The sequence below is a fragment of the Phacochoerus africanus genome, chromosome 7 (assembly GCF_016906955.1).
Source record: "Phacochoerus africanus isolate WHEZ1 chromosome 7, ROS_Pafr_v1, whole genome shotgun sequence".
NCBI lineage: Eukaryota > Metazoa > Chordata > Mammalia > Artiodactyla > Suidae > Phacochoerus > Phacochoerus africanus.
The window spans coordinates 69,548,044-69,562,139 of record NC_062550.1 but is presented as its reverse complement, the minus strand read 5'-3'; the positions used below and the strand labels follow the sequence as shown (position 1 = coordinate 69,562,139).

General features: G+C 45.1%; 1 protein-coding gene and 1 long non-coding RNA gene across 3 annotated transcripts in view; one reads left to right on the top strand and one right to left on the bottom strand.

Moving 5' to 3' along the window:
• NDUFA9 (NADH:ubiquinone oxidoreductase subunit A9) overlaps positions 1–14,096 on the top strand; it is a 41,773-nt gene that overhangs the window by 5,022 nt on the left and 22,655 nt on the right. For both annotated transcript variants that reach the window (XM_047787785.1, XM_047787784.1), the window contains exons 2-7: positions 1,031–1,201; positions 1,526–1,623; positions 6,071–6,162; positions 7,731–7,872; positions 8,654–8,756; positions 12,763–12,830. In XM_047787785.1, the coding sequence (XP_047643741.1) occupies positions 1,031–1,201; positions 1,526–1,623; positions 6,071–6,162; positions 7,731–7,872; positions 8,654–8,756; positions 12,763–12,830 (674 nt within the window). The remainder of the gene's footprint in view (positions 1–1,030; positions 1,202–1,525; positions 1,624–6,070; positions 6,163–7,730; positions 7,873–8,653; positions 8,757–12,762; positions 12,831–14,096) is intronic.
• LOC125131337 (uncharacterized) lies at positions 8,718–13,612 on the bottom strand. Its single transcript, XR_007135896.1, has 2 exons — positions 12,701–13,612; positions 8,718–9,339 (listed from the first exon to the last, which is right to left on the bottom strand). It is a non-coding gene; the product is annotated as an uncharacterized LOC125131337 (long non-coding RNA).

Here is a 14,096-nt window from a genome sequence, read left to right as displayed (position 1 = left end):
TTACTTATCTACCTACCTACTTTTGATGATTTTCAGTAGTTTTGTATTATGTCTCAACTGCACTCTTTTAAAAAAAAAATTCTTACCTTTGCCTCCAACCCATCAAGTCTCTTTTTCATTCATCATCAGTTTCAGAGTCTGTTCCATGTAAGTCTTTTGCTGTTCCCTGCACTGGTCTTATTTATTCCCACCCCTGCATTTTTTGGTGTATTACATGTTTCATGTGGAAATCTATCTTTTCTGCTATATTTCAAACCTTTCTCAAGCACTTTATTTAAGGATCCTTCCCTGGAGTTTTCTTGTGGCATGGTTAAAGATCCAGTATTGTCACTGTGGCAGCTTGGGCCCTGGCCTGGAAGTTTCCATGTGCCAGGGGCACAGCCAAAAAAAAAAGAAGAATCCTTCCTCAGAATTCTTCTTTGTGCTCCTTTACTTTGCATTCTCTCTGTTCCTTTCATATAGACGTTTATACTCTTTTAATTTGCAACTGTTGATTATTTTTCTTAACCATGATTTATCTTTCTGGGTAAATTATATTCTATAGGGAGAGGAGTTTACTTTCTAATTTTTATACATTTCTTTATGTCCAATGGATTCTTTTTGTAGTAATTGGCATTTATTATTGCTTTTGGCACTAAAAGTATAACTTTTTCTTTTTTTGCTTTTTTTCGGGCCCCACATTTGGCATATGGAAGTTCCCAGGCTAGGGGTCTAATCGAAGCTACAGCTGCCAGCCTACGCCACAGCCATGTGGGATCTGAGCCACCTCTGTGACCCACACCACAGCTCACGGCAATGCCAGATCCCCAACCCACTAAGCGTGGTCAGGGATTGAACCTGCATCCTCATGGATCCTAGTAGGGTTCACTAACCCTAAGCCTTGAAGGGAGCTCCCATTAAAGTATAACTTTTAATCTAAAGTGTAACCTCAGTAAATGAAAATATGGATTGCAGAATAAATACTGGCATTTCTAGGAGAAGAAGCTATTTGTATTCGTGGTCCTTTTATGTATGTGGGGCTGTCTTTCAGGTTCTTGTCTTGCTGCAGTAGCCACATCAGTGTCTTATGGCCCGCCCCAGCGCCAGCTTCATCACGCGCTCATCCCTCACGGGAAAGGTGGGCGTTCCTCAGTCAGTGGGATTGTGGCCACTGTGTTTGGAGCAACAGGATTCCTGGGCCGCTATGTTGTCAACCACCTTGGTAAGTAAAGTTCCTTGAGTTCAACATATTCCAGCAGAAGCCGTGAGCTCAGTGCTTTTCAATGTAATAGTGTTGCGAATTACTTCTGTCTCGGATTTACGTAATTTTAGTCTTCCCTACATTATGAGAATGCCCATGCTTCCTATATAGGATATTAATACAGGAATAGGGGACTCTGAAAATCCATGACATCTCTGGCATGGCAAAATATGTTTTTTTTGACCATAGTATCGATTCAAATATCATACTAAATTAGGTATTTACAGAATCACTGTTGTATAACATAACCTTGTTATGTCAGCGTTTGATCCGTTCTTTTTTTAGGTCGCATGGGGTCACAGGTGATTGTACCCTACCGGTGTGAGCCGTATGATACCATGCATCTCCGGCCCATGGGTGACCTGGGCCAGATTATCTTTATGGTAAGAGCCTCTGATGCTTGGAGTTGACAAGTGTAAGTTACTAAGATCATTTTTAGGAGAGAGAGGCGGTATAAAAAAGCAGCAGTTTCATTTCAGAGTGGACCAAGGACATCCTGCATTCATAGGCTGCTCTAATAAACTCTAGTCCAACAAACCGTTTCTGTGAAAGGCCCGATAGGAAATATTTTAGGGGGATGTAAGGATCCAGCATTATCACTGCAGCAGCTCAAGTCACTGCTGTGGTGCAGGTTTGATGCCTGGCCCAGGAACTTCCATATGCCACAGGTACAGCCAAAAAAAAAAAGAATGGAACGATTTTAGGCTTTGCAGATCATAGGCTCTTTGTCGTGATTACACAGCTGTGCCCTTAGAGCCTGAAAGCAGCCTTGGATAATATATAAACAAGTGAGAGTGGCTGTGTTCCAATAAAACTCTATTTGCAAAGTTAGACTGCAGGCTGAATGCAGACTATGGCTCATCGTTTACCAATCCTTGCTCTAAATCTTGTGGCTCTTGAGCACTTGAAAGGTGGCTGGTCTGTTTGAGGTGTGCTAGAAGTGTGAAATATATACCAGATTTCAAAGACTCAGTTCAAAGAAGATAATCTTTAACATATTGTTAATAATTTTTAACGTTTTTGACATGTCGAAATAGTATTTTGGAAATATTGCGCTAAATACAGTGCATTATTAAAATGAATTTCACCTGTTTCTTTTATTCTTTTAAATGTGGCTAAGAGAACATTCAAAATTGCCTGTGTGCCTCATGTTGTGTTTCTCTTGGACAGTGCTGCTGTAGACAGAGACCATCACAAATAGGACAGCTTATAACTTGGTTGGCTTGGCATAGACCCGACTTAGAATCGTTCTTCCTGAGCATTCAGTGTTGTTACTTCATCTGCAGGTTCTTCCTTTAGGCCAGTGGTTGTCAGTGGGGTGAGGTGGAGGGGGTGGCGGGGAGAGCCTCCAAGGGAGTGGTAAAAAATGTGTGGGCCCTTTTGGTTGTCATGGGGACCGGAGTCCATACTAGTTTATTAGGTAGGAGTCAGGGATGCTAAGAGTTCTACAGTGTTGGGGACAGTCCTTTTCCATGAAGAACTGTGCTGCCCCATTGCCTGCAGTTTCCTACAGAAAAACACTTGGGCCTTGATGCTTGGGTCAGCTCTTCTTGTAGCTAACTTTTCTTACTTTCATCATCCTGCATGGGCCTGACCTCTTCCATGGACACACTTTCCTTTTTCAAAAAATGTTTGTGGGAGTTCCCATCATGGTGCAGCAGAAATGAATCCGACTAGGAACCATGAGGCTGTGGGTTCGATCCCTGGCCTCACTCAGTGGGTTAACAATTTGGCGTTGCCATGAGCTGTGGTATGGGCCTCAGACACAGCTAGGATCTGGAGTTGCTATGGCTGTGGCGTAGGCTATCAGCTATAGCTCTGATCGACCCCTAGCCTGGGAACTTCCATATGCCACGGGTATGGCCCTAAAAAAAAAAAAAAAAAATGTTTATGAAACATCCTTAGTATCTCTGTTATATTCACACGGGTTATTTGTGATCTCTTTACATTTTGACTTATTTTTAAATGGCGTTTTCATTTTCTTCTTTACTAAAGTTTCACAAGCTAACTATAATATTTATATTGGAAATTTCTTGTTTTTAAAAGTGATTAAAATAAATTTTCCTGAATTTATTTTCAAATAATTGGCTTGGTATTACAGTTAGAGGACCTTAACTTTTTCCTAGTTCTTTATGACTAAAGGTTATCAGTCACCTTATCAGTCCTTGAAATTCAAATATTTCTCAAGTGATGGGTGAAAACTTCTACGACTTGCAAATGTGGAGTCACTGGAATTAAGCCCTATGATGTGCATTTCCTGCTTCTGCAGGTGTTTACTGAGTGTCTGCTATGTGCCTGGCATCGAGCTAAGTTCTGAGCATGTCTTGAGGAACGAGACCACAGGGAGCTCACAGTCTTAATAGGGCCTTCAGACACTCAATGCATAACTTTGAAAATGGTCATGTTTATGAAAAGGGGAAGCACAGAGAAGGTCTAATGGGGAAGGGCTGGCCTCACTATATTATTGCTGTTTATTTTTGAGAAGGATGAGCCACACTGTATTAGGAGCTGATTTCCCCACTTTAGTCTCTGTTTGGAACTGCTGTCTGGCTGCTTAGTTTACCAGCCTGCTTGTGCCCCTGGGCCCTATTCCTGGGAATTTGGTTTCCTCCTCTCCAGGCATCACTTTTTTTTCTTTCTTCTTTTTAGGGTCACCCTGTGGCACATGGATGTTCCCAGGCTAGGTGCCAAATTGGAGCTGCAGCTGCAGCTACCAGCCTATACCATAGCCACAGCAACGCCAGATCCAGACCACATCTGTGACCTGTGCTGCAGCTTGCCGCAACACTGGATACTTAACCCACTGAGCAAGGCCAGGGATCAAACCCGCATATTCATGGATACTAGTCAGGTTCTTAACCCACTGAGCCACAATGAGAACTCTGAAAAAGCCGTTGTAAGCTTTTTATATGTAGAGCTGCTGTAGATTTTCACCCAGTGCTCACAGCAACCCCTTGGGGTAGGTTGTATTCTCAGGTTTTACCTGGAGCTTGGAGGGAGTGTTTGTACACAGTCAGTCAGTGGCAAAGTGGAGGCTGCCTTCCTGTCTAACTCCACAGCTACGATTCTCTCCTGCCTCTCGTACTGTGCTCCGTGCCATCATTCATAACCAGTTCTGCCTGTCCAGGGTTTCCTCTTTTTTGGTTCTTGAATCTGATTCCCACAGTCTTTCCTTTTCTCAATTGCTTGGGTTTTTGTCTTGTTTTGTTTTGTTTGCTTTTTAGGGCCACACCCATGGTATATGGAGCTTCTCAGGCTAGGGGTCTAATCGGAACTACAGCTGCCGGCCTATACCACAGCCACAGCAACTGGGGGATCCAAGCTACATCTGCGACCTACACCTCAACTCACAGCAATGGCAGATCCTTAACCCACTGAGTGAGGGGGTTACTAGTCAGATTCACAACCTCACGGTTACTAGTCAGATTCATTAACCACTGAGCCACGATGGGAACTCCTGCTCTGGTATTTTGATGTGCATGTGTGCTCCCTCCCTCCCTCTCTCTCTCTTCCCCCACTTCTTTCTCCTTTCCCTTCTCCCCTCCTTTCTCGCGCTCCCTCCCACACCACTCACTTCTGTCCAGCTCACTTGCAGATGCACACTAAGAAATTCATACTGTTTATTATCTTCCTTTGAAATTCATTAAACATTCATTTTCATTTTAACACAGAAAATGCTCTACCTTTGGGTCTGGGGTTTTTGGCCTTGGTCGCTATTTTGGACAAGAATCTGACCAAAGTCCTAAATGACAGCTCAGAAGTGTAATTCTCCACTGAAACATTGGCTTACCCTGAACCTGCAGGGCACTTCTCCTTGAGTGTTGTTTTCATATCTTTAAGGTAGAAGTTACTAGATCTGGGATCATAAAGAGTAAAGAGTTAAAAAGAAAAAGGAAAATGATTATAAATGTTCCCAATTTAATATTAGCCCTTAAGAGACACTCCTCCTTATCTTTAGTTTAACTGGTTGCTGCTAAAAAGGGAACGTCCGAAGTTTCCTGGTGGCTTAGTGGGCATCATCACTGCTTTGGCTTGGGTCTCTGCTGTGGCACAAGTTTCAATCCATGGGTGCGGTCAAAAAAAAGAAAGAAAAGGAATGTCAGTTCACCTCCCGAATGATCCTTGGTTCTTTAGCTGTATTTCATTCAGGAAGGGAGACTTGATCATTAGATTTCTTTTCCTTTCCTTTCCTTTCCTTTTCTTTCCTTCTTTCCTTTCCTTTCCTTTCCTTTCCTTTCCCTTCCTTTCCCTTCCTTCCTTCCTTCCTTCCTTCCTTCTTTTTTTAGGGCCACACTTGGCGGCATATGGAGCTTCCCAGGCTAGGGGTCCATAGGCCTACGCCACACCACAGCAACGCCAGATCTGAGCTGAGTCTGCAACCAATACCACAGCTTATGGCAACACCAGATCCTTAACCCACTGAGCAAGGCTAGGGATCGAACCCACGTCCTCATGGATACTAGTCAGGTTCGTTTCTGATGAGCCACAGTGGGAACTCTTATTATCAGATTTCTTTATAAACTTGTGGGGACACTTGAGAGGACAAAAATTGCTAAAATGTATAGTGTCCTTTCTAGTTCTGTCATCTGATAACATGAATGAAACATGCTTTGGCCTCTTCTGCTACCTTCAGAAGATCCAGAGACTCGGCAGGGAGGTTGAGACCCCAGAATCATTTCTGTTGCGGTCCCTGGAGTTGGTATAAAATGGCACCATCTTGTGCCGACAGCAGATGGCCCATTTCAAATCTGGTCAGTGGGGGGCAGTAGAAGTATCTCGTGCCAGGGTGTCTTCCTGACGTTTTCACGTGACCAGCTACTGCTGTTACAGGAATGGAACGGGAAAGACAAGGACTCTATCCGGAAGGTGGTGGAACACAGCAATGTGGTCATCAACCTTGTTGGGCGAGAATGGGAGACCAAGTAAGTCTTTGGCCCTCGTTTCTTCTTTGCAGAGCTATCTTAGAGGTCAGTGGATGTTTATTGGGCACCTGATATGCCAGGGATTGTGACTGTGTCATTTTCAATTGGCCCATCAATGAGTGTTGATTGAATAACAGTTTTCACACCCAGTGACCATCCTCCCCACTCCTCTCCCCGTTAGCCAACCCCTCCCCGCCCCACCATCCCAGCCAGGGATTTAGTGGGTGCTAAGTCTAGTAGGAGCAGGCAGTGTGATGTGCTGTCCATCGAACCCAGTATGGATCATGCCAGTGTGGTGGGTGTCATCACCCTGACGAGACTGCCATTGTGGGTGCTGCGCTTGGATCTGTCCAGCTTGGATGGGGTTAGATGGGGTGGGGTTTGCCTGTTCCACTGACCAACTAAGCTGAGCTTTGATTTTTCTCACCTGGACAGGGTTCTAGATCTTTTCTCTACATTGTTCATCAAAGAGGCCGTGAGTTCCGGTTTGAATAGCTCTTTTCAGCCCTGATGTGGGTTATTTAATCAACAAGTAATGTTTTAATCCTGTGGTCCCAGAGCACTGTGTTCACATCTCTTAGCACTCAGGAAAGTTTGACTTAGAGTTATTGAGATGTTTCTGCCTCGTCGCATATTTTTGTTTTTATTTTTTATTTTATTATTTTGCTTTTTAGGGGCTGCACCTTTGGCATGTGGAAGTTCCCAGGCAAGGTATGAATCGGAGCTGCAGCTGCTGGCCTACAACGCAGCTATAACAACGCCAGCTCCGAGTCATGTCTGTGACCTACGCCACAGCTCACAGCAATGCTGGACCCGAGTCCTCATGAATGGTAGTTGGGTTCATAACCACTGAGCCGCAAAGGGAACTCCTATCACATATTTTTAAGTTCTTTGATGACCTGGAGGGTCGTATTCAACTTTATGTCCTCGTGATGATTAACTCAGTGCTTTGTACAGAGCAAGCATTTAGTTCATGTTTTTGGATTAAATGGGCAACTGATGTATTTTGTAGTCTTTTTTTTCCTCTGAGGGAAACAAAGGGTCAGGGGTAGGGAGTAACTCCCCTTCCAGCGCCTAGCACCTCCCCTTCTCCCCACCCACCCAACCAGTGCAGCCAGATGCTTTTAAAGAGCCTTAACTTTGGGATTCCTTGGGGGCAGAGAACAGTATGCATGCCGATTTATGACTTACAATAAGCCTTAAATTATATACAGTGATGACAGGAAGCAAGCCTGTAACATTTTTATAAAATAATAATTTTGGGAGTTCCCATTGGTGCAGCAGAAACGAATCTGCCTAGTATCCATGAGGATGTGGGTTCAATCCCTGGCCTTGCTTAATGGGTTGGGAGTCCAGTGTTGCCTTGAGCTGTGGTGTAGGTTGCAGACACAGCTTGGATCCCGTGTTGCTGTGGCTGCGATGTAGGCCAGCAGCTGCAGCTCCGATTTGATCCCTTAGCCTGGGAACCTCCATATGCCGCGGTGCATAGTATGAAAACCAGCTTATCACAGAAAGCTTTGAAATCCCCAGTTGGGTGTTATTCACTGGTCCCTATATTTTTCTTTCAGAAATTTTGATTTTGAGGATGTTTTCGTAAAGATTCCCCACGCAATTGCTCAAGTGTCCAAGGAAGCCGGAGTTGAAAAACTTATTCACATTTCTCACCTGAATGCTGATATTAAAAGCCCCTCTAGGTATCTGAGAAGTAAGGTGAGTAACAAGCTGACCTGGGAAGTGGTTCACAGAGCTAGTTTCTTGGCCCCTTGGAAACATGAGCGAAGTGAGAAAGGCTTCTCATTGACGTACCCAGAATTCCCGGTGACGGCCGACTCTCCATTTCCAGAGTGTAATGTGTGTGTTGTGTTCTGACATTGTGGTCGAGTGCCTTCTGCCCACAGGAACTATGCAAAAGGGCCTTCAGGATGGAAGGGCCATATTATTACCTGCCCTCAAGTGCATAACGTTTCTTGGCACAAAATAGAATTAACAACGCTAAAGGGCCATCTCTCTCTCTAACCCCTTCGTTGTCATGGTCTTAGGCCACTCTTGGAGGGTGATTGAAGGCTGGGGGGTGACAAGGTAAGTATTTGCGGGGAAAAATGGCCACTCACATTGTATCTAGGCTTCTGTTGCTCCCAGAAACCCCACTGTGGTCCAGATTGTGCCTCGGGACTGACCTGCCTGGTTTGGAATCAGTCTGTAACCTGAAATGTCTTTATCATCAGGGACTCAGAAGGGATCGCAGTGCTTGGGACTGCCTTTAGCCTTTGGTTTCTGCCGTAATGAGCCTGCTTTGGGCCAAAACTGATAAGGACCATAGAGTTCCTGGGCACAGACTCCAATTTTTTGATTCACTGCATTCTTTTTTTTCTCCCCCCCTCCTTTTTCTGTCATACCCACAGTGTATGGACGTTCCTGGGCCAGGGGTTGAATCCAAGCTGCAGCTGCTTCATTCACTCACCTCTGAACCCTGTTGTGTTGGTTTGTTTAGGCCGTTGGGGAGAAAGAAGTGAGAGCTGCCTTTCCAGAAGCCACTATCATAAAGCCATCGGACATCTTTGGAAGAGAGGACAGATTCCTCAATTATTTTGCAAGTAGGTCCCTCTTGCTTAGCAATAGAGGGGAAGCTGGTTCACCAGTTGGAAGGTTGGGACAGGTTGGGATGTGCTTTGCCTTGACAGACTCAGGTTGTCGTGTTTTCCTCCGGTTGCCTTTTTCTCCCCAAAGGTTCTGTTTCCCCAGTCCCTAGAGTCCCCCTTGTCACCTTTGTCACTCTACACCCAAAGAAGCAGCTTTGGCGCCCAGAAAGAGCGTGGACCTGGGAGTCAGGGACCTGACTGCAGCTTGGGCCCTGGGACTAAGCAGCCCCAGGACGCTGGTGGGTCTGGGGACAGAGCAGCTTCCTCATCTGTTAACTGAGGCTGGGGGAGTCTCCCTCTGCTCAGGAGTGCTGCGCTAATTGCAGAGGGTAGCTTCTGTTACAGCAGCAGCTGGCCCCGGGCCAGCCTTCAATATCAGCTTCATCTCTCCTTGTCACACGAAGCCCCGGTTTCTTTCGTGATGTCTCACTTCCAGTCTGGTTGCCAAGTCACCCGGGTGTTGATTTTGAAAGGCAAAGAGGGTAGCATCATATGTTGTCAGACACATTTGCTAGGTCTTCCTTGTTGATGGCAATTTCTGCGGAAAGGGATGCGAGATTAGTAAGCAGTAATTTGGGCCATCGCCAAACTGGAGATAGTTCAGTTGGTATGTAAATTGCTTTCATAGGTCAGGAGTGTTTTATGCTTATACCCAGAGTTTTGAATTGTTTGGATTTTACTAATTAGACTTGTCTTGGCAGAGAAATTCAGTCTCCTTGATTGGGTGATGAGATTTTGAGATTTTAGGGGTGAGAAAATGATTTCCCTGTACTTTTGCAGAGGGGAAAGGAGAATATATTTTAAAAATCTGTTATGGAATTCTTTTGTGGGACAGCGGGTTAAGGATCTGGCATTGTCACTGCAGAGGCTTGAGTCCCTGCTGAGGCACAGGTTTGACCCCTGGCCTGGGAACTTCTAGATGCCATGGGCGTGGCCAAAAAAATAAAAAGATGGAAAGTCTGTTATAAGAACCCAGCTTCCATTTCTGATTGTACTGAATTGCCAGGTTCCTCTCAATTTATTCTCTTATGTCTTGGAAGAGATTCTGACCTTCCTCTAGGACGTCCTGGGAAGGTTAGTGAGTTACTGCCTTAGCAGAAGCTCCCTGTTTCTTCTCATTGCTCTTTGTACTGCTCCTCCGTGTACAGCCAGTACCCGACTTAGGATAGTTCAACTTAGGATTTTTGACTTTTCCGTGGTGTGAAAGAGAGATGAATTCAGTAGAAAGTGTACTTCAAATTTTGGATTTGATCTTTTCCCCGGCTAGTAGCAGTTGCCACAGCTCCCAGTCAGCCCCATGATCATGAGGGTAAACCAGCTTGTGCCATCCTGAACCCAGACAGCCGTTCTGTTTTTCACTTTCAGTACAGTATTCAAAACATTACATGAGGTGGTCAGCACATTATTATTAAGATAGGCTTTGTGTTAGATGATTTTTGTCCAACTGTAGGCTGATGTAAGGGCTCTGAGCATTTTTTAGGTAGACGAGGCTAAGCTATAGAGTTTGGTAGCTTAGGTATATATTAGATGCACTTTCTCTCTCTCTCTCTTTTTTTTTGTCTTTTTTTAGGGCTGTACCTTTGGCACATGGAAGTTCTCAGGCTAGGGGGTCGAATTGGAGCAGTAGCCGCTGGCCTACACCATAGCCACAGCAACGCCAGATCCAAGCCACATCTGTGACCTACACCACAGCTCATGGCAATGCCAGATCCCTAACTCACTGAGCGAGGCCACAGATCAAACCCATATCCTCATGGATACCAATCAGATTGGTTTCTGCTCAGCCACAATGGGAACTCCTAGATGCACTTTCAACTTACTCTATTTTCAACTTATGATGGGGTTTATTGGGATGTAATCCCATCATAAGTCAAAGAAGGTCTATATGTCCTTTGCTTGTATGTGTGTGTTTATGTGTGTTTTGAGAGATGCTTTTTAAAATTGACTTATTTAGGCTCTTTATTAAGGATTTGTATCCTTAGTTGTATTTGCTGCATTGTTTTTTGATGACTTATTTACTTTGAATTTTTAATTTTAGTTAATAAACTTTATTTTTTTAGAGCAGCTTTCAGTTGATAGAAAAATTGAGTGGAAAGCACAGAGTTCCCACATATCCTATCACCCCCTCATTTTCCCTCCATAACGGTTTTCTCTATTATTTGTTAGAATTGATGAGCCCATATTGATAGGTTTATTACTTAACTGACAGCCATCCTGTACCTTAGGGTTCATTTCTCATGTCACACAGTCTGTGGATTTTGACAGGTAATTAGAATAGGGATAGTGACGTAATTAGAATATCATGCAGGAGAGTCACTGCCCTAAAAATGCCCTGTGCACCACCTCTTTGTCCCTCCCTTCCCGCCCACCTGTCCCCCACACCAGCACCTGGCAACCCCTGATCTTTTCACTACCTCCACAGATTTGCCTTTTCTAGAATATCATACAGCTGAAATCATGCAGACTAGCTTTTTTCATCTAATAATATTCATATTACTTTTCCTCCAAATCTCCTCCCAGCTTGAGAGCTCATTTCTTTTTGAAGCTGAGTAACATTCCACTGTACCAGTGAATGGATCACTGTGCGTTTATCCAGTTTAGATTTTTTTATTATCATGTGTTTTCCCCCCATGGCCCGTGTCCTTTCATATTCTGTATTCATTACTACCTTTTTAAAAATTGTGGTAAAATATACATAATAGAACATTCCCCATCTGCTGTGGACTGAATTGAATCCTACATTGATTTCTTAAAGCCCTAACCCCAGTGTGGCTGTGTTTGGATACAGGGCTTTTGGGAGGTCATTGAGGATGAGGGAGGTCATGGAGTGGGGCCCTAACCCAAAGGATTGGTGGCCTTACAGGGAGAGGACGAGGGAGAGCTTTCTTGCTCGCCCTGTGTGCATGCACTGGGGGAGGCCCTGTGAGAACATAGCCGGCTGCCTATAAGCCCGGAAGAGAGCTCTCACCAGGAACCAAATCAGCACCCTGATTGTGGACTTTGCTGCCTCCAGAGCTGTGAGAAAAGAAATTTCTCTGGTTTAAATAAGCCACTCAGGAGTTCCCATTGTGGCTCAGCAGAAACAAATCTGACTAGTATCCATGAGGACGCAGGTTTGATCCCTGGCCTTGCTCAGTGGGTTAAGGACCTGGCCCTGAGCTGTGGTGTAGGTCACAGACACCGCTGTGATCTGGCATTGCTGTGGCTGTGGTGTAGGCCGGCAGCTGCAGCTCCAATTTGACCGCTAGCCTGGGAACCTCCATGTGCTGCAGGTGCAGCCTTAAAAAAAGACCAAAACAAAACAAAAACCCAAAAGAATTAAATAAGCCTCTCGGTCTGTAGTGTTCTGTTAGAGCAGCCCAAGCAGACTAAGAAACCGTGTTAACCATTTCTAAGCGTATGGCTCGGTGCTGTTTTGTATTTGCATGTTGTACTGCGACCAACCTCCAGAACTCTTCTTCCCGAAGAAGCTCTGTATCCACTAAACAACTTCTCATTCCCTCCTAGCCCTCCAGCCCCTGGCAGCCACCTCTCTGCTTTCCGTCTATGAATTTGACTGCTCTAGGTGCCTCGTATAAGTACCATCACACAGTATTTGTCTTTTTGTGACTGGCTTATTTCACTTAGTATAATATCATCAGACCAGCTGATCTGTTGTTCCTTCTTAGAATGGGGTGCAGGTGGCACCCAATCTTGGGAGTGGCCATGCGCTTAGCATTGCGGAGTGGAGAACAAGCCACTTGACTGCTCTCCCTTGTTCTTCGTGTCCTTAAGTATTTGGCCCCTTTATTTCCATGTTTGTTCTGTGAGAAACAAATGCCCCTTGTAAGATCATTAGCTTCCTTAGAGTCGGCTACATTTATTTCATAACTTCCACTATGCAAAATGGTCATGCTCACCTGGAGCACCTGGAGATGGTGGCTGCTTAGGCCTTCTAAGAATGTTCTCTTTCTTCTGCCAGATATGCGCTGGTTTGGTGGTGTCCCTCTTATTTCCTTGGGCAAGAAGACAGTGAAACAACCAGTATATGTAAGTATCTGGATGAAGGAGCTTTAGCTGAATTGAGACTCAGGGGATCAGTTTTCTGGTTTCAGCCCAGTCCTGTAATTCTGTCATTTTTGTCTTTGTCAGCTTGCTTCAACTGGTTACCTCTCTGTTTTCTTAAGAGATCCATGTATTCTCTGTGTCTTCATTTGTTCACTCCTTTAAGAAAAGTGTATTGAGCCCTGACTGCGCTAGGCATACCAAGTCACTGGGTATGGCAATGCCAGTGACAGATGCAAATTGCCATCTTGTTGGTCTCGGTCAGAGGCAGGTCAGCAAAGCAGTGGTCGTGCAGTGCCATAAGCGTCATGACAGGGAGAGGGGTTTATGTAAATAAATACGTAGAGGACACCTACTCCAGACTTTAGGGTCAGGGACGGGAAATGACATCCATGGTGAGACCCTAGAGACGACTCCCAGTGAGTCAGGTGCGGGAGGCTGGGGGCAGTGCCCCATGCAGCAGGGGTGGTGTGTACAGGGGCCCAGGGGGCAGAGGTGTTGGACTCCATGTGGTGTTGAACCAGGGTACTGTTGATAATTTGGGGGCCAGAAAATGCTTTGTTGTAGGGCCTGTTTTGGAATATTTAGCCGCATTCCTGGCCTCCAGCCACCAGATGGCAGCAGCACCCCCCTCAAGTTGTGACAAAACCCTCTCCAGGCATTTGCCTAATGTCCCTTGGGTACCAAAATCACCCCCAGCAAAAATTGTGGGGACTAACATTATATAGGATTATTATTTTAAAAAGTCAAAATGGTAAATATTGGAGTTCCCTGGTGGCCTAATGGTTAGGACTCAGCACTTTTACCACTGTGGCCTGGGTTCAATCCCCGGTCTGGGAACTGAGATCCCACATCAAGCCGCTGCACGCTGCAGCCAAAAGACAAAAAAAAAAAAAAGAAAAGAAAAAGGTAGAATATTGGTAATTCCATGGTTTGTGATAACGCAGTGACAGAGTGAGGAGGAGTAGGGAATGGGGTTGGAGAGGATGGGAAAGTCCTTGGTGCCATCTGAAGATAAACTCGTTCTGACCAGAGAAATTGTTTCGGTGACCCTTCCACCGTGGAGCTTGAGCTCCTGAGAAGTGGGTTCTTTGAGGAGGTTTCTGAAAACAGACAGTGACATTAGTGTAACTCTGTCATTTTTTTGTTGTGATTGATGTGGGCTGCTTCCCTGCCTTCCTCCCTGTCTCCCTTTCTCTCCCCCGTCTCTCTCCGTTTCTCTCCGCCAATAGTTACTTACACGTATGCTAT